At 37.8% G+C, this 19329-nt stretch overlaps 2 protein-coding genes across 2 annotated transcripts in view; one reads left to right on the top strand and one right to left on the bottom strand.

Annotated features, from left to right (window-relative positions):
- Positions 1 to 9947, top strand: part of LOC125241816 (neprilysin-2) — an 80970-nt gene extending 71023 nt beyond the window's left edge. Inside the window, exons 13-17 of the mRNA XM_048150460.1 lie at positions 58 to 226; positions 5672 to 5788; positions 7866 to 7999; positions 8082 to 8222; positions 8739 to 9947. Coding sequence (XP_048006417.1) covers positions 58 to 226; positions 5672 to 5788; positions 7866 to 7999; positions 8082 to 8222; positions 8739 to 8939 — 762 coding nt within the window. The 3' untranslated portion in view covers positions 8940 to 9947. The remainder of the gene's footprint in view (positions 1 to 57; positions 227 to 5671; positions 5789 to 7865; positions 8000 to 8081; positions 8223 to 8738) is intronic.
- A 1142-nt stretch (positions 9948 to 11089) lies between these two features.
- Positions 11090 to 19329, bottom strand: part of LOC125241809 (neuralized-like protein 4) — a 48099-nt gene continuing 39859 nt past the window's right edge. Inside the window, 2 exon segments of the mRNA XM_048150452.1 lie at positions 11090 to 17540; positions 18191 to 18250. Coding sequence (XP_048006409.1) covers positions 17438 to 17540; positions 18191 to 18250 — 163 coding nt within the window. The 3' untranslated portion in view covers positions 11090 to 17437.

Raw genomic sequence — 19329 nt, 5'->3', positions numbered from 1 at the left:
GCCCCTATCCCTATAGTGCCTACGCCTCTCTAAGTGTGCTTGTGCCTGTGTTGCCAGTTGGAGATGTCTTCGGACAAGCTGATGGAGTCGGTGCTGAACTTGACCCTGTTCGGCACGGAGTACCTGTTCGGCAAACTGCGCGAGCCCGTCAACAAGACCGATTGGGTCACCCACGGCCGCCCCGCCATCGTCAATGCCTTCTACTCCTCCATCGAAAACAGCATCCGTAAGTCTATCCTTCAGATTTATTCCAAACAGTATTTACCTGCAGGCGACATTTGCGCATTTTGATGTTTTCAAAATGAAATCAACAACAAAGTTCAATGCAACTATCATAGGTAGTAGGATGTGCAAACCGGTTAACCGAGACTTTTTGGCCTCTGTTAAAAACCGGTTTTTATAGTCTCTAACCGGTTAATAACCGAAACTGTATTTATTTCTCAAAATTTGGAAAATTAGGCATAAAAAGGTTAAAACTACGTAATTATTTAATGTTTTGTAATAATAAAGATTTATACATTACTTTTCATTGACAACATTATTATCTGTAATGATTTTATTTTAAAAATTAGTCCCGAGTCTACTCAATTATACATTTTATACAATACAGTAGTCCGGTTAATATATTACGACTCCGCATAGACCGAACGTCCAACGTCTTACAACGACATAAGCACAGGTATGTATTTGGTTTTCGTATGTGATAGTATGAAAGTACATTCGTTTATTACGACTCCGATTTTAACGACCAGCCGCTTTATACGACACATTTTACACAGAATCTGTTCGTCAAGTCCGGTTGTAACGACGAGCGACAACGTTTTTAGTTTTACTAGTCAGGGTGTCCACTACTAAACCCAAAATAATTCCCTGACTTTTCCCTGACTTTCCATGACCATTTAAGAAAATTTCCCTGACCAAATTTTTAATTTTTACCACTTTTGCTTAAGGTTGCAAAAAAAACGGTTTTTTTCTGTCTTGAAAAAAAACCTAAAAAAAATAAGTTTTTTAGGGTTCCGTACCTTAAAAAGGAAAAACGGAACCATTATAGGATCACTCGTGCGTCTGTCTGTCAATCCAATTTTTTTTCTGGAATATGTTTGTTTTCTAAAGTACGAAATATTAAATTTTGCAAGGCAGTTCATACTTTTGTACCATAAGCTGAGTTTAGACCAGCAACTTATTGCTGCAAATTTTGAGACGTAACTATAGGTAAGGGTGAGTGGCAAATATCTGCATCTCTTTCTTGGATATACTTCTGTCTCAAAACTTGCAGCAATAACTTGCTCGTCTAAACTCAGCTTAAGGTTAACTATTAAACTTTAATTTCTGGTTTTATAAAACTAACGTAAACGAAATCTGTAGTTGGTAGTTATCGCCATTTACTTTTGGCTATACCAGTGCCGGCCCGTGCATCAGTCAGGGTAGAGAGAGTTTGAGTTTCGGTGCCTTTAGGTATCCTACACCAGAAAAAAACATCTCGCGAGCACAGCGAGCGCGAAAATTTTTCCCCTTTTATACGTCCCTGGGGCTGATAGTAGTTATTATGTACATAACATAGGAAACAAAATGGAGTACCTAGTCTATCAGAGCAGAGTGGTTATGTGCAAGTTACGGAATGATTCCAAAAAAATCTTAAATTTCATGAAAAATTCACGAAACTTCCACGAAAAAAAAGGGAATTTAAATGTATAAAACGAAAAATGGTAAACGCGAGCGAAGCGAGCGCGAAATTTTTTCTTTGTTGTCAGCGTCGGGATGCCCATTTAGGTGTTTTGGCACTACATGCCTTTAGGTTTCCAAGTGTTTGAAGTTCTCCCATCGTCACGCTTATTATCCTCCTATGCTCCTTTGACTCATACAAATTGCGCCTCTATGTGACGTTTTGCTTTTACCATTATCTTTATGAGGAACTCCGCTTTGGATTGTCGGATAGATACTTAGAATTTGGACAGCGACGTAACTTTGTCTTTGTCGTTTTCACATCGTACTAACAGAAGCACCTATACCTTATGAATGTTGTACATGGTGACATTATGGTGCAACTTTCCAGTTAATCTGAATCACAATAACTGAATTTATTCCCGACCCCCTTCGCCATTTTGGAATATGTGGGTAGGGCACGCAATGTAAAAAAAATGTGGATTTTTCCGCATTTACGATTTTGGGCCGGATAAATTAAGATCAGCTAGAGCATGAAGATATCTCTCATTAGCAATCACTGGGATGGAGGCCAGGTACTATACTTGTCATGAAAAGTCTAAAGAGACAATTTTAAGTGGCCTTAAAATCACTACCGAGAATCCATTTTTGCTGTCATGGATGTGGCCAACCCAAGAAATCATATTATTTTTTCAATACTTTTTGATTTTTTTTTTCTTGGTGCCAAGTTTTTCCCTGACCTCCAAATCATTTCCCTGACTTTCCCTGACTTTCCATGACCACTATGAGCTTCCCTGACTTTTCCCTGACTTTCCCTGACTTTCCAGAAAGTGGACACCCTGCTAGTAAATTGAGGAAACAAAGCTACTTCCACCCGAGCACGGCCCCCTGTCTTGGCTACAAGTAGCAAGATTACATTGTGGCCATGTAACTTTTTGGAGTATTGCTTTTAAAATGTTAACAATTTGTTCGCCTCGGGTCTAATCTTATAAGCTAAATAGAACCCAATTTGTATGTTTCGATTGCGTATAAACTAAAACTAGCTTTACTTACAAATGATGAGCAAGCACGCATACTAAAAATGACTTTTTGATGAGTCACAATGAAATAAGGTATTAATACTATGATAATAATACCCTGTAAATAAACCTATTGATTGAAATGTTTTAGTAATAGAGATGTAGATATTACTTTTAATTAAAAGAAATGAAATTCGTTAGGTACGACATCCGGTTAGTACGACGTAATATCAGCGGTCCCTTGAGCGTCGTTGTAACCGGAGTCTAGTCTACCGTATATTTCAAACTATATTTTTTTAAAGAAAGGTAAAATGGAGATCTTGGTTTTCTTACATTAATTGCTTGTATTACTAGGGGCTCTGGGAGCTGTAGACCTTCGCGACATGCCTAGAAAACGCAAAACTGACGAATCACATTCAAACCACACAAGCCTTTTTTTTAGCAATTTCCGCATTTTACAAAATTTCCAAAAACTGGATAAAAATGATCCTCATCGTGCAAGTAATACCTACTACGATATCATCAACATCAGAATTCTTAAAGGTAATGGTAATTATTGCATAGTACGGCCATTTACTAAAAATCCTCAAAACCGGTTAATAACCGGTTAACCGGTTTTAAGGAAAAGTCTCGGTTATTAACCGGTTTTTAAGTTAACCGGTTTTTGAATACCCTAATAGGTAGGTACTTGTTCGCGAAGCTTCAACTAGTTATTGAGCATATGCCCGCCTTTTATTCTTTTTTTTAGTTTCCATATGCACTAATAAATTCAACATAAATGGCGTTAGCTCGTTGGGTGGACCACATCCGGAAAATTGCGGGTCACAACTGGATGAGACTAGCTCAGGACCGGGACAACTGGGACACGTGGCGTACTAGAAGAGAGGCCTATGCTCAGCAGTCGGCGATAAAGGGCTGATATGATGATGATGATGATGAAATGGCTGGTCGTCATTTGTTTTATACAAGCTTACTTAGTTAAACTTGTTTCACAAACACCACAAGTGTCTAAAGACTTTCAAGCATGGGCCTGAATAACTCGAAAGATTTTAACAGTGTATTTAGAGACTATAATGCCAACACCACATTTAGACACAACATTATTGGTGTCAATGATATAAAATGTAACATAAATTAAATCTATACAAAATAAATAAGGTAGGTCCTACACTAAAACTAAAATATTCCTCCCTGGATCGTACCCGGCTCAAAAGTCCCCATTATTCCCGCTGCATTACCCCCCTGGACGGCAATGGAGACCTGTTGGACCAGATACGACCCAGAACGAGGATCGCAGCCCCTCTCCCGCAAACGACGCCCCAACTCTTTGAAAAAGGAGCGAGCCTCTGAGTCCCAAGGCCCCGCCGTCTCAATCGCAACACGTCTCAATTTAGACACTATAATGTACAACATATAAACGTTTCTGGATATCGCCTAGTTTCAAAGTTATAACCAATTGAAAAAAAAATCTTATTGTTACTCAGTAGGAAGGTACTGGGTACAAAAGGCCTTTTTAACGGCGGTGATGCCATTGTGGAGAATAGTCTCACTATGATCATTGATAGATGTGAAGTGAGACTATTCTCCACAATTACATCAAAAAGTGAGAAGTAAAACCTTTCAAAATGTATTTAATTATTCAGAACACATACAGTCATATATCAAATACATTTGGTAGCAAACACATATAAGGGATAAAAGACCTGGAGGTTCATAACATACATACATACAATCACGCCTGTATCCCATAAAGGGGTAGGCAGAACACATGAAACTACTAAAGCTTCAGTGCCACTCTTGGCAAATAAGGGGTTGAAAGAAAACGAAACTGTGAGGTTCATAAATGTTTTAAAAAATAAAGTATACATCAAAATCATGCGAAAGCGTCTTTGCGAGAGAAAAACATAAGATAAATTTACTTTAACAACAATAGTTATTTGTTATACAAGGGGGCAAAGTTGTATTTTAACGCCGAGTGTGGAATTGAGAAACGAGCAAGTGAAAGGATTCTATAGTTGAACCACGAGCGAAGCGAGTGGTTCGAGAATAGAATCCTGAACTTGCGAGTTTTTTAACACACGAGAAGTAAAATACATTTGCACCCGAGTGTAACACAAAACTTTTCCCCTCACTATAGCGAGGAAACTACAACGCAAAAAATGCGTTTATCACTTCTTCCAGTAGTTCCACAGGTGGTAAATCATCTTTATTACTAGATTCACCTACTTTTATCAATTTTAAAGCAGTTAATTTGATTTTATTCAAGGTCAAATTACTTTACCCACTAGTGGATAAAATGCGTTTTTACCCGCCGGTATTAAAGGACAAAACACGTGTTTCCGAGCTAGTGAGGGGAAAAAGTTTTGATCTAACATGTCCTTTTAAAGCAGGAAGTGAATGCATAAATGGATCGATGTCATGATTGAATGAGGTTTTTAGAAAAAAAAAGGTTGAAACTCATTTTAAGTGCCAGTTTTGTGAATAACATCTATTTTTTGTGTAAAAGATTCAAAAATAGTAGTAAAAAAAAATACGAACAATTTTTCTTTTGTAAAAATTACAAAAGTCAAATAAAAACTTTTGTTCGTTTCTACTTGTATCAAAAATGCGTGGTTAGGATCTTTCGGGTTATTCAGGCCCACGGTGTATACTCGTATAATGAATAAAATGTTTCGCTCTTGAATGGATAAACATTTTCATACGTGACGACACGCCATTGTACCATCGGCAACACTGTTAGCTGTACATTTGACCCACATTTGAAGTTTCTTTATATTAATCTTTTTATTTCGATAATAAATGTTTACATTTACAGGTATATTATACTTAAATGGAATCTCCAACCTGTAACTAAAAATGTAAACATTTATTATCGAAATAAATATTTTTCATTTTCATTTTCATCAATCGCCGTTGACATCGGTAGATAAAAAATAAAAAGTAAGTAGTATAGTATGTTAGTGTTGAAGCAATATAATTTTCTCCCGCAGAGTTCCCTGCCGGTATCCTGCAAGGCGCGTTCTTCTCGGCCAAGCGGCCTGCATACATGAACTACGGCGCTATAGGATTCGTTATCGGCGACGATCGAGATCATTCGCACTGGATCCATCGTCACGATCATACTAAATGTGACAATCCCTGTTAAAGGGAACAAAAAAGCGTGACATTCGCCTGCCTGAAATTTGGTGTGATACATGTGGATGATCCTTTATAACTACCTACCTACTCGGATACCCATTAGCACAGTATTTGCATATTGTCTGATGATATCGCTTGTATCAACCTGAACCTGCCTACAAAAGACGGATAGTCCACCTCGCTCACTGTCACGCCTCTAATGTGCGCTAAACGTACTCTCGAGCCTCTCCAGACAGGCAATCATGTTCGCGCGATAAATGCTATAACCTCAGCCCGTCCTTCTTTTCGCACCATTTGTAAGTGCGATAGGGACGTACCGATGCGATAAAATTTATCGAACTAGTGTTCTACGCCCGCAGAGCATTGATCTATTTTGTTCGAGTTTTTTTCAACAAAATAATTAAATAAATTAAATTAGATGATGGATACTTAGATGGTGTATACCTACCAGTCTGCTCCGACTTCCGGTACCTTGGGTCATTATTCCAAAATGACGGAAGCATCGACCGTGACGTGAAAAATAGAATAAATGCGGGATGGATGAAATGGCGACAGGTCTCAGGGACAACATGCGATCGACGGATGCCCCTTAAACTTAAGGGGAAAATCTACAAGACGATTGTGAGGCCTGTTGTATTGTATGGATCTGAATGCTGGGCAACAAAGGTGGAGGATGAAAGGAGAGTGCACGTAGCGGAAATGAGAATGTTGAGATGGATGTGTGGAGTGACCAGAATGGATCGGATCAGGAATGAGTATATTAGGGGAAGTTTGAAAGTTGCGCCTATAACGGAAAAGATGAGGAGTGGCAGGTTGGCGTGGTTCGGTCATGTAATGAGGAGGGATGAATGTCATATAGGCAAAAGAATGTTGGAGATGAAGGTTGATGGATGGAGAGGGAGGGGTAAACCCAAACAACGCTGGATGGATTGTGTGAAAGAGGATATGAGGAAGAAAGATGTGAGTGTTGAGATGACGAAAGATAGAGGAGAATGGAAGAGGAAGACGTGTTGTACCGACCCCACATAACGTGGGATAAGGGTAGGAGGAAGAAGAAGAATTAAATAAATTAAATAATATTATCATTTACTATTTATTATTTAAGGATAAAGATGAAATGGCGGAAAAGTGTGAAAAAACAGGATGATGGCGATTTTTAGTATGTGATTCATGCAGATTTTTCGGAGTTAGTAATTAGTTTATGTTTAAACATTTTATCATGGGGGTTTCACAAATAGTGTACCTTTCTAATAGTAGTCAAACTTTACAAAACAAAATAATTAAATAAATTAAATAATATTATCATTTACTATTTATTATTTAAGGATAAAGATGAAATGGCGGAAAAGTGTGAAAAAACAGGATGATGGCGATTTTTAGTATGTGATTGAGGCAGATTTTTCGGAGTTAGTAATTAGTTTATGTTTAAACATTTTATCATGGGGGCTTCACAAATAGTGTACCTTTCTAATAGTAATCAAACTTTACAAATAAAACTTGCCAATAATTATATATTTATATAAATAAGTTTTGTTTTGGCCTATTTAACTTCTAACACTGATTTTGTATTAAAATCGGTATTAAATATTTTTTTTATTATTTTTCATCACACCCGCACTTTAAATGTGCTATTGCACGCAGGCGGAGCGTGAGTTATATAAAAATCGTTTTCCCAAGGGAATAATGAAATTTCTTGTACCGTACTTAACTTTTTTACATCTATTTACATATTTTTTACATTGCGAGTGTGATGAAAAACATTGTGTGTAACTCGGGAAGTATGAAAATTACAAACTCGAGTCTTTAAATCGCTCCGGCAAGCCGTCGCGATTTAACTTACTCTCGTTAGTAATATTCAACTTCCTCCCCTTGTTTCACAATGTACTATTTCCCAGAGTCAGAAAACCATTGTCTATCACATATTATTATATTAATACCTCGTTAAAAGAAAAAATCATGCATTTAAGGGTTAAATTACAATTGTGGTTTTAGTTTTACTTAAATATCTAGATAAAACTGATTTATAATATCCTAAACTCGTTTGACAGGGACGGCAATTCGACAAGAACGGCAACTTGATTGACTGGTGGCAGGAGTCGACCAAACAGGAATATCTGGAGAAAGCCAAGTGCATCATAGACCAGTATTCCAACTACACAGTCAAGGAAGTCGGCATGAAGGTACAGGCTCTTTACCACTCATTACGGGATATTATTGATGGCTTCTATATTGTATAATTTGCTGACCGCGGTTTATTTGCAGCTCAACGGCGTTAACACTCAAGGAGAGAATATCGCCGACAACGGCGGTATCAAGGAGGCTTACTACGCGTACCAGGCCTGGACCCACCGCCACGGGGAAGAGCAACGGCTGCCTGGCCTAGAAAGATACACTCCTCGACAGGTAATTGCATGAGTGCAAAACATGTGTTCATTTACCAATACTGTTTTTCTCAATATTACTACTTGGTTACTCTGGCTTTCAATAGTGTCTACATTTTTGACGACCGGTCTGGCTCAGTCGGTAGTGACCCTGCCTGCTAAGCCGCGGTCCGGGGTTCGAATGCCGGTAAGGGCATTTATTTGTGTGATGAGCACAGATATTTGTTCCTGAGTCATGGATGTTTTCTATGTATATAAGTATGTATTTATCTATTTAAGTATATATCGTCGCTTAGCACTCATAGTACAAGCCTTGCTTAGTTTGGGGCTAAGTTGATCTGTGTAAGGTGTCCCCAATATTTATTATTATATTTTATTATTAACCATACCGGAGTATTAGTTGTACAAATACGTACAGTACGTATTTCAGAAATAAAAGATGTGTTTGTAGCCCAGTAAACGACAAATCAGAGACCGAACAATACTTACGAGCGGCGAGACACGACAGATAAGTAATGAGGTACGTGTATGTTTGCAGTTGTTCTGGTTGAGCGCAGCGAACACGTGGTGCGCCGTGTACCGCAACGAGGCGATCAAGGTGCGCATCACGACCGGCTTCCACGCGCCCGGCCGCTTCCGCGTGATTGGGCCCATGTCCAACATGGAGGAGTTCGCCAAGGACTTCAACTGCCCGATCGGCTCCCCGATGAACCCGGTCAACAAATGCAAAGTTTGGTAGTCCTCGCAGGCGCTCAGGTGGCTGAATCGACATTGGGCTGGCCTGTCGCTCGATCACGAACACGCTACTGCACCGGCTTACCACTTTAATACCATACCCCACAGCTCGACTCAAACGCCGCGTGCAGATTTTTAAGCAACGTTCGTTGCTACTATGTGAAAGTTTACTCGCAATACATTGCACCTGATCGACACGTGTTCAGTAGACATGTCTGGACTGTCAACATATCTACTAGCTCGACGGCCGCCGTAGAATCATATAGTGCGCAAGGTAGTAGTGTGGTATGTTTGTCAAATTTAGATGGAGACCTGAGTATTCAATTAATTCAAGTAATTATATAGTTAAAAAACATTTGTAAATAAATTTATGTCATATTCTTATCAAATTGTGTGTTTATAAAATAGGATCAAATGTTACACAGAGCACGACGAAATCGTCAGTCGATGGGTACGTTACAAAAGTAGAATTACGTTCTAAGCTTGTAAATTTAAGTAGGTACAAAGAAATTAAAGTTTTAAGATTTTTTATTTCAGTAAATTAAAGTGTTAAAGTTTGTATAAGTACCCAAATAAAAATATATACATATAGATAGATATACGACCTAATTGGCTAAAATATCGTAACACACCTTTGTTACCACAGAAATGAGGATGTGTTCTGGTATATTTGGACACTTTGGCCGCCACTTATTATATTTCATCAAATTGTACTTACTTACCTACGTTCCACTAAAACTACAAGAACAAAAGGTTCGTTTCTAGTAGGTATATTTGTTGTTTATTTATTACAAGATTCGTCAATAAGACATCCGATTTGTACGGAAACTCATAGTTGCTGTACATCGGCTTGTATTTATGTATGTCTGTATGTAAAGTACGTCGCTCTTAGCAGGTAAGTAAGGAAATGATCACTGATAATTTAATTTTTAGCATAAGTAGATAAGTATTACACTTTTGGATACAAACTTATTGTTGTGAGTCTTTAAACACGAATAAAAGAACATTTTTATCAGTGTGTTTAAATTGATATCCCCTTGAACCCTTTTAAAACTATTTGTCGAAATCTATAGTAACACAAAATAAAGTTCGCTATATTTGTCTCAAAAAACACGAAACACGTCGTCGAAAAACATTTTTTTTCTTGTGCCCGTGTTTTTTTGCGAAATTTGATGGTTTTCGAAAAGGTTGGGCTGACTTCAGCCACTTTCATATCTCTAAGTGTCATACGAAACCTAAAATACACATGTCTAGTCAATATTAATTCTAGTCAATAGTATTATATATATACCTACGTATGTAGATAATCTTCTATATTCTGTACAATACAAGCGTAACATCGCTGTAACATGGTCTACAATATCTTGTAAAAATGTTTTACCCGGGTACACTATTGAGTCGTTTGGTTCATATTCCATTGTTCCTGTATATGTAGTGTATACACCGTGTTTCACTTAACACTAAAAACCTGAAAACACTTTGTTCAGAATCGAGAGTAGAATTGATTGAGCTATATCTTGATGGGGGTAATATTTTTATTTAAATTAGTATTATTAGTTATTTTTTACGTGCCCATTCTATTGTACTCGTAATACAACATTGTGTATATCGCATTGCTAGAGGTTGTTTACCTTTTTTCAGTATTTAGGGGTATTAATACTGGCCGGTTACTTGGACGATTATTTTTTCCGCTACTCGTTTGACGTTGTTTGTCAGTTTAATCTTAATGTTTATCATAAGTCATAACAAATTGAACTCCTACCTAATTACAACCTTGTCATTTTGAATATTGAGTTTATTTGCTTACTGCGATTACCTGTCCAATTTGAAGTTTACTGTGACAAAGCTTTAAAGTGTTTTACAGTGACATCTTAGCTGTCTATTGGTAAACCTTATGTCGTTGCAGTAACGTCCACAAATAAATAGTCTTATGGTTTATGATGGTAGTTAGCAATTATTTTATTGAGTGTAGAGCTAAAAGTCAAGTAGAGCTGTACAGAAAATTAAAAATTCAATTAAAAATAACGATCAGATTGAAAGATGAATACTCTAGATGAGTTTAAAAAAATAAAAATCAGTTGGGGTGTCTGAGGTTTTGAGTGATACCGGAAACACCGTGTATAAGATAAAATCAGAAAATAAGTACATAAAAAGTGGTAGTAAGATTCGTTTATTTGTTCATAAATTATACATGCCAAATAGCTGACTAAATAGCTGGGACCTGAAATACTGAATGAACTAAATCCATTTTCAGACCTCAAACGCTAGAGGACAATTCAGTAAAACATTCGCTATCCAGAAGCATACACAGTTCGCAAGCGATACTTCTAAAAGCATATGCAATATCAGAATTGGTACACCGATTAACCACATTCTCAAATCATTCCTCAAGACTACATCATTTTCTCTATATATTTACTTCTTTAGCCTTAATTATGAACTGGTATATTAGTGAATAAAAATATATCACAAGAGGATATTTTAATTATCACATCTACTTACGTTTAAGACGGTGTGCCGTCGTATTAAGGAGTCTAGTGGAAACATTTTGATTTGATTCAATCTTTTGAACACAGCGTATAATTCGATTTATTTACAACTAAAGGTATACAAATCCATGACCTTGAAATTAATAATTATAGAATTGTTTGTTAAAACCTACTGTTGAAAGATGTAAGTTAATTAAGTCATTTAAGCTGCAATACCGTTTAAGACTATTTTATAAGCTCATTCTTCTCTTGTAATATTTGTAACAAATTATTGCAATAAGTTTAACGATTGCATTTGGTTCATGTTATGCAGTTACTGCGGATATTAATAGTGATTATTTTAATTGTTACAACATAGGGGACACAAATGACGGGCCGCGGTCCAGGTCCAAACGGGCCACCGATTCAACGCGGACCGCTCTTTGTTGTGCTGGTGTTCGTAATGGGCCGAAAAGGTCATTTTATTTTTAAATCCGGCCCTTGAAAAAACTCATTGGTGACCCTTGTTTTAACAGCTTCGGATAGCATTATCTTTAGCAATATATCTACAACAAAACAACACGATTCGTAGTTTTTTAACATATTTATACACCGGGTTTTTATTGAATTCCGTTAACTTTAAGGGAGGTTCTTTAGATCAAATACAATTAATTTCCCTAAGAAACTAGCGTCTTAACTCTTACGGTAACCGAGTTATTCAAAAAATAAAAATAATTACTGAACACTTGTGTGACAGCCTTTACCAATTCCTAATGTTATTTGTTTTGACATGTGCCGTCAATCACTTGACACTAACTTAAATGTTATCCTCTCTCACATTGATTAATTCATTTATTATGTATGAAAACGATGAATTTTTTTTTTGCGAATTTATCTAAAAGTGATATACAGGGTGATTCCTGATAATGAACGTTGTTAGCGTGTCGAATTTAACGGAAAACAAAAAAAACACGGTGTATGTAATATTAAAGAAAATAGAGTATGAATTACACCCCTGAATTTAGATAAGTTTCTAATTGCTACATGTCTAATCAAATAAACATTATTCTCCAGAACAACGTGAACAATTATTCAGTACTTATCAATCAAAATCATAATACAAATACAATCTAATCGCCGACATCCATATGTCAAGTAAAATTTAATAATTTTCTTCTTTAATCTGGATAAAATGCAGCTTTATTTGTTAAAGATAGTCAAATACAACGTAAGGCTAAACCAGTTGTATGTTTCAAGTCCAAACTAGACTGGAAGTACTAAGTACATCAACATCGATTACAATATATTCGTGTTACGTACGATTACATGTAAATTGGAATAAGAACATTCACACAGTTTTCACAGCATAGAATATTCATATTATTATACGAGGGTTTACTGGTGAAACCCGATAAATCAAGATAATTTTTTCTTGAAATAACAACATTGTGGAAATTGCACATTAGTTCGAATTTCAAAAACCAGTTTGCTCAACTTATCGGGTTTCACCAGTAAACCTTCCATATTTTCGTGGATTTATGTGAAAATGTATATATGTGTTGCTCAGACGAGTGATAGTTATTTACATGCACGTCTAACACAACAGCAGATTTTTGTTCGGAAATGTTTTGCAAAGTGATGAATACAATAAATACTGGTGTCTCGGAAGCGCATTTGCTTCAAGCTCCGTAGTAAGAAAACGCTCATCGTATTGAAAGAGTAGAAAATAGTACATTACGTCAGCCGGGAAATAAGAGCTTACAGAGTGAGTAGGTATATAAGCCCTTTTCACGGCGAGGAATGTAGTGCTTTTCTCAAACTTGCAATGAAATAGGCTAAAAAACTGACCTTGAAAACTTACTTTGGATTTCGGGGGCAGAAAGTAACTCATGTCTACTTCTGCCTCCGCTCACAATTTCGGAGGTGTATCTACACTTTAAATCCACATCACCTTTGTTCGAACTCATTTTGAAATTTGAAAAATCTCTCGATATAATATTTGATAAATCCGAGCAAACATATATTTTTATTATATTTCCGCGCTTAAACATTTTTTTTTAAATATGTTTGAGGTAACGTTCTAACCGGTCACATTTACCGCATTGTAGTCTGGCAAAAAAAGAGTAGAAATTAATAGGGGGCGCCACCGTCTCTGTAAACTGTTTTGCATGTTTCTGTTCGTCTGTCACATTTCTAAACATCTCGAGAACTATTTATGTTACCGACTTGAAATTTGCAATAGTTATGAACATTGTTCCTTTGCCTCCTGCCATGTCTACTATACGGCTGCCAAACATGGACCTACACAAAATCGATAAAAATGAGAATCATAAGAACCCAAAAGGCGATGGAAAGAAGTATCTTTAAAATACAGAAAATTAGCAGCACTAAAATCAGACAGAAGACAAAAGTAGTTGACGCTCTCACACACTGGGCACTTATCGCGCTACTCTGACCGAAGATGGACCATTGAGGCAACAAAATGGAAAGGTCCACCAGGAGTGCGGCGCGAAGGTCGCCCAAACAGACGGTGGGCTGACGATGTAACCCAGGCCGCAGGGAAACATTGGATGACGCTAGCCCTAGATAGGGACACTTGGAAAGAGATGGAGGAGGCCTTCACCCTAGCCGAGGTGGGATCGCAGGGGGAGAGGCGTGATGGTATTGCGGTGCGCCACTCTCCCTACCCCCTGCGACCTTGGCGGGGCCGCTCCGCTGTAGCGGCATTGGTGGGGCCGCAAGGGAAGAGGAGTGCCGGTATTACGGTGCGCCGTTCTCCCTATCCTTTGCAGCCGACGTGGTTAGCGGTGGAACCAAAGACCATTTCCACCGCTGGGCGCCGGAACTTTTCTGGCGCCCATGAACTCAAGATGGCAGGCACGGGGACGCCTGCCATCCGTACAATCTGAGGTCCCGAGGTAACCGAGGGTCCCGTAACAACGGTCCTGAAAAGGGCGAGGCAAACAGGTGCCACCGGAGGCGGAGATCCGCGACGCGGACCGGTGCTGGTGGTGCTGCAGAAGTGAAGCGTAAGCATTCCTGCAGGCCATCGCTAAAGCACAAAGGTCGAACATAGTGGGGTTTTAGTGGGTATACTTGGGGCCTCATTAGCCCGCGGCAGGGAGTCTCACATAACCGTCCCGGCCCGTCCCCGTACCGGGGCGGTATGCGTAAAGCATTTCCCCACTTATAATTAAAAAAAAGGCCTTCACCCAATGAAGGGTTCATCAAAAGGAAATAAGGTACAGACAAGAATATATTTCCTTCGGTGGGGAAATTACTATGAAATTCCATTCCATTCCATTATATATACTACCAGATACGTAGTACCTCCCGACCTAATTTGACGTTACGTTATGACAACATTTCATTGCTAGTTTGAGAAATAAAATCTTTTTTACGATTTATAAAGATATCCATCTTAAAATGACCCGAAGTGCGTTTTCACATTATCCGATCCGATATCGGATGTCGGACCGATATCCCATACATTAGAGGCGCCATCTTGGATTTTTTCTATTGAAATCCTTCCGACATCCGATATCGGATCGGATAATGTGAAAACGGACTAACAGAACACCAAGTTCAACCAGGACAGTAAATGTGATGTCGCAAAAATATGAGGATGTATTGTATTGTTATGACACGTAAACCGTAATATTCTTAGGATAGTTTTATTTGGAGTATGGAGCTTAAATGTCAATCTAAAAATAGATTTTAAGTTATCTGTAGTTGCGCCGTTTTCCTTTAAATACAAGAGACATTCTCGTTCGACAATATGGTAAATGGAGAATATGTATACTCCAGAACGGCACAACTTTATAAGCTACCTCTACATTATAGATACTTGATTATTTTACAGGCAATTATTGTATTAACCTTTTAACCGCCCTAGTCTGATAACTGGTACAATATCCAGCTTATTTCGCCGCAGTCTGAGAAATAAAACAAAACCGTACCGACGGAGTCACGAGCACGAACGATGAAAAAGACCAAGCGGTTAAAAGGTTCAGAAGTATGAATCATTGGATCAACGTGTCTGATACCATAATATTGATTATGCAATATTCCTAGTCCTAGGTAGCTGGAGTGTAGCTCATTGAATCTAATACCATGCAGTGACGCTCGAGTTAGCTAAAATAATAACATAATGTAGTAAATATGTGTACTATGTTCAATGTAACTGTATTATGCACTTCTCTCGATACTTTAACAAAATGTGCAACAGAAAACAAAACTCGTTATTTGTGATTAATTTTCTTAATTTAGGATCGGAACCTTGTAGAGTACTTCTTAATGTAGTGTTAACATACTTACAAGTGATAAACAAATATGAGGAAAAAATGTACTACTATACTGAATGTTTTCTGTAACACGAGCAAATATTGAAATAACTCCTCAAATGACGATCATTTTGTTCATCGTGACAATTACTTTAAAAATACTTACTAAATAACCAAAAATTGAATCTACGCCATTTTTGTTGTAATTGGCGTTGCTTGTCACGCTTCATAACTTGCTTTGCTTAGTTTGGGGCTAAGTTGATCTGTAAGGTGTCCCCCAATATTTATTTATTTATAACTAAATTAGCAATACTTGCGTCTTACAACAAACTTTAACATGTAATAAAACCTGAAGTCGCTAACAGCCGGCGTACTAAGCTGCCAATTTTATCACTTATCTATGTGGATATAGTATCCGTCACGCTTTGGCAAGTACAGTCGTTCATAAATATGTGTACATTTCTTCACCTTAACTCTATGTAATAAGGTGAAAAAATGTACACATATTTATGAACTCGACTGTATGTCAGTGTGAGAGTGACAGATATCTCCACGTGGATAAGTGATAAAATAACAAGCATAATACGCCGGCTGGTCAGTTCAAGAAGTATACGTATAGTCAACGGTTTCATTAATTGCCCCTGTTACAAGAAACACCTGGTATGTGTTTGGTTTAACTTGATGGTTTCGAGGAGACCGGATATTTGTACCCACATAGCTAAAAGAGACGAGGGTATTCAGACAAGATCAGTCAGCACATCGGAAATTTCGTTACAACGTAAGTATCTATCAATATCACATCACAATAATCAGCATCCCGCTTGGTTCATCCGCTTAACATGGATCAGTTGCGCTCACACCCTGTACCATTCTCATTAGTCCAGGTTTTAGCTGTATCGATAAGTAGTTAACGGTACGATTTTTACTGCTTTTCACGTCACCTATGAGGAAATGACTAAAACATTAATAATAAATGTACTATTGGTACGCACTTAATTGACAAACAAACAAATTTTGTTTGTACAGTCGAGTTCATAAATATGTGTACATTTTTTCACCTTATTGAAGAGTTAAGGTGAAAATATTTATGAACTCGACTGTAACTGTTGTCGATATATTTACACCCCGGATTCATGTCGCAATGACGTCACTATAAGGTAGTTTGTTGACGTGACGTCACTAAAGTAAATGGAAGGTGATATGAAAGCTTAGATTTGCCAAATCTACAAATTATCGTAAATGATACGAACTAAATGTATAGCTTCCAACCGGGCTATTTTATAACTGTTCCCCCATATAAGTTCTCCTTACATCTACCCTCAATACTTTGCAGATACACCATTCGTTGTCAGGTAAGGCCTTGCTGACATCAAAACTTTTACTGGTGTGTGAGCGAAACCACAGTCCAGAAATATATCCTATTTATTACTTAACCGTCGTTCTACGTAAATTACTATGAATAATACAAACACCGAAATAATAAATAATATAAAAGATAACTTAGCCAGTAGACTGAGATCACAACAGTGCTTATAAAATAATAAGACTAGTAAAGCATGTGTACAGGTGAGTCTGCAAGATGGAGAAATTTGACGATAACTTTATACCTAACACATGTTACTTGCTAATATACAGACGGCTGACGTCTCGTTAAGTTTCATTTAATACTTATATTGACAACCTTTTGTGCCCCTTAAGACTAGTGTATAATATCGCATATAATATATGTTGAGTGAGTGGAGATGGTGTGCTTACTCATCGAGGCTCGGCAGGTTGTCGTCGTTGTGCTGGACAGAGTGAGATTTCAGGAATATCAGGAACGCCAACAGGCGGTCTCGCGTGGGCTCTTGAGTTCTGGAACATACACATTGTACAACATAAACAAGAGAACATTCATCATAAACATCGCTACACCTTATAACACAAACACACCTGCAGCATCTGTCTGGGTCTGAGTGTCTGTTTATATATTCGCGACCAACACCAAAACGGATTTTCATGCGTTTTTACGTATCAGCGGAATGATTCTTCTTCGTGTGCCATACGTCAAAAAGTCGTCGGTTCCAACCTCGGCTATGCCATGTAGAGTAAAAAAAATCCGGTAAAAATGCAAAAAGATGACCTACTTTTACTCACGGATCCGTGCATAAGCATACGATGGGTTAAGAAGGTTCAGGTATATGTTATGTTAAGATTGTGTATGATTTGGGTGAAATATTGTAACATCTACCAATCAAGTCGAAAATAATTACACGGGCTAAGAACTTTAAACGAAAACGCTGCCCAAGTTGTCTGAGATATAACAACATGTATGCTTTTTCTCTTTTATAGGTCTTCAAAAAAGTTTACGATCTTACATGCAAATCACAACTTAAATGTAGCATTCCGTAAATAGTCGATAGCGTCGCTCGTGAGATTTTAACTTATTATACTCATTTTTATGATTCATCATTATGTTAAAGGTCTCTTTTTAAATAAATTAAATTAAACTTGGCAATACTTACTCGGCATCAATTTCTATAGCCAAAACTGTGTGGTGCGGCTTGCCTTCTTCATCGAACCATCTGGAAATGAATACTTGTTGATTACTATAACAGGTACGTAATATGGGCTCTTAAGGGTTGATTTTATCGTTTCTTAAAATGAGCTTAAAGAGCTCTGCCTACCCCGTCTGGGAATACTAGCTTTGTTTTTTTTTAAATCATTTTAGAAAAGATTTGACTTGAGGAATCGGGTTCGAAGCAACTGTTCTAAAACGCAAAATATTCACAGTATATTTATCCGTTTTATCTTAACTTTAAAACGATGTCGACGGAGCCCCTTACGCCGGCTCCTATACTGTGCAGTTTTAAATATCTAACGAACCTAACCCACCTAAACCTAGACATTTGTCATTTTAGACGAGTTGCGGGTATTTATTTATTTATTTATGGGTCGCCAACAGGTGTAATACTAACACATTATAAACAGAAAATAACATTAGCTTGCTTGAGTATTCACCCAATTACAGGCAAACACGACATGCTTACGTTTAACAGTGAAAGTTTGTTTACTTAATTACATAATACTTATTCTAAATAGTAGGTTGGTACATTATTATTATTACAGTTGTACTTCAAAGTGGTGAAATTAAGGTGAGGTAAACGGTAGGAGGGTCAATCCGCGGCAAGAGCAACATGAGTCACGATTTTATGGCATGTTCCATTTATTCACGATGCAAGTTCAAGTAATAATCTTCTAAATAAGTGTTACTTTCCCGATATATGCATAGATCCTTTCATTTGCAGCTGTAGTTCAAATAAACACTCAATGAAGTCGTGACTACTTTACTTTTACGTGGATTCACCCAGGTACATATTCAGTGAAGTAGCATAAGGCCGATAGTCCACTATCATATGTTTATCATAGAAATATGATCATAAGCAACATGCCGTCCTTTTTCTTCACGTTGGAGAAAAAGGGAGACATACAGCTATAGTCATATTTCTGTGGGTGGTGGTGTGTCTTCATTCGACACCCCTGCTGGGGTGTGAGTGGCCCCTCCCGCGCTGGGCGCTGTGGGGGCTGTGTCGGGGCGCGCCCCATCCATGTGGGGCGGTCTGACGCCGTCTGTTTGTGGACGACTTGGCGATCCGGTGATATT

The sequence above is a fragment of the Leguminivora glycinivorella genome, chromosome Z (assembly GCF_023078275.1).
Source record: "Leguminivora glycinivorella isolate SPB_JAAS2020 chromosome Z, LegGlyc_1.1, whole genome shotgun sequence".
Lineage (NCBI taxonomy): Eukaryota > Metazoa > Arthropoda > Insecta > Lepidoptera > Tortricidae > Leguminivora > Leguminivora glycinivorella.
This window is presented reverse-complemented; position numbering and strand designations above follow the sequence as displayed.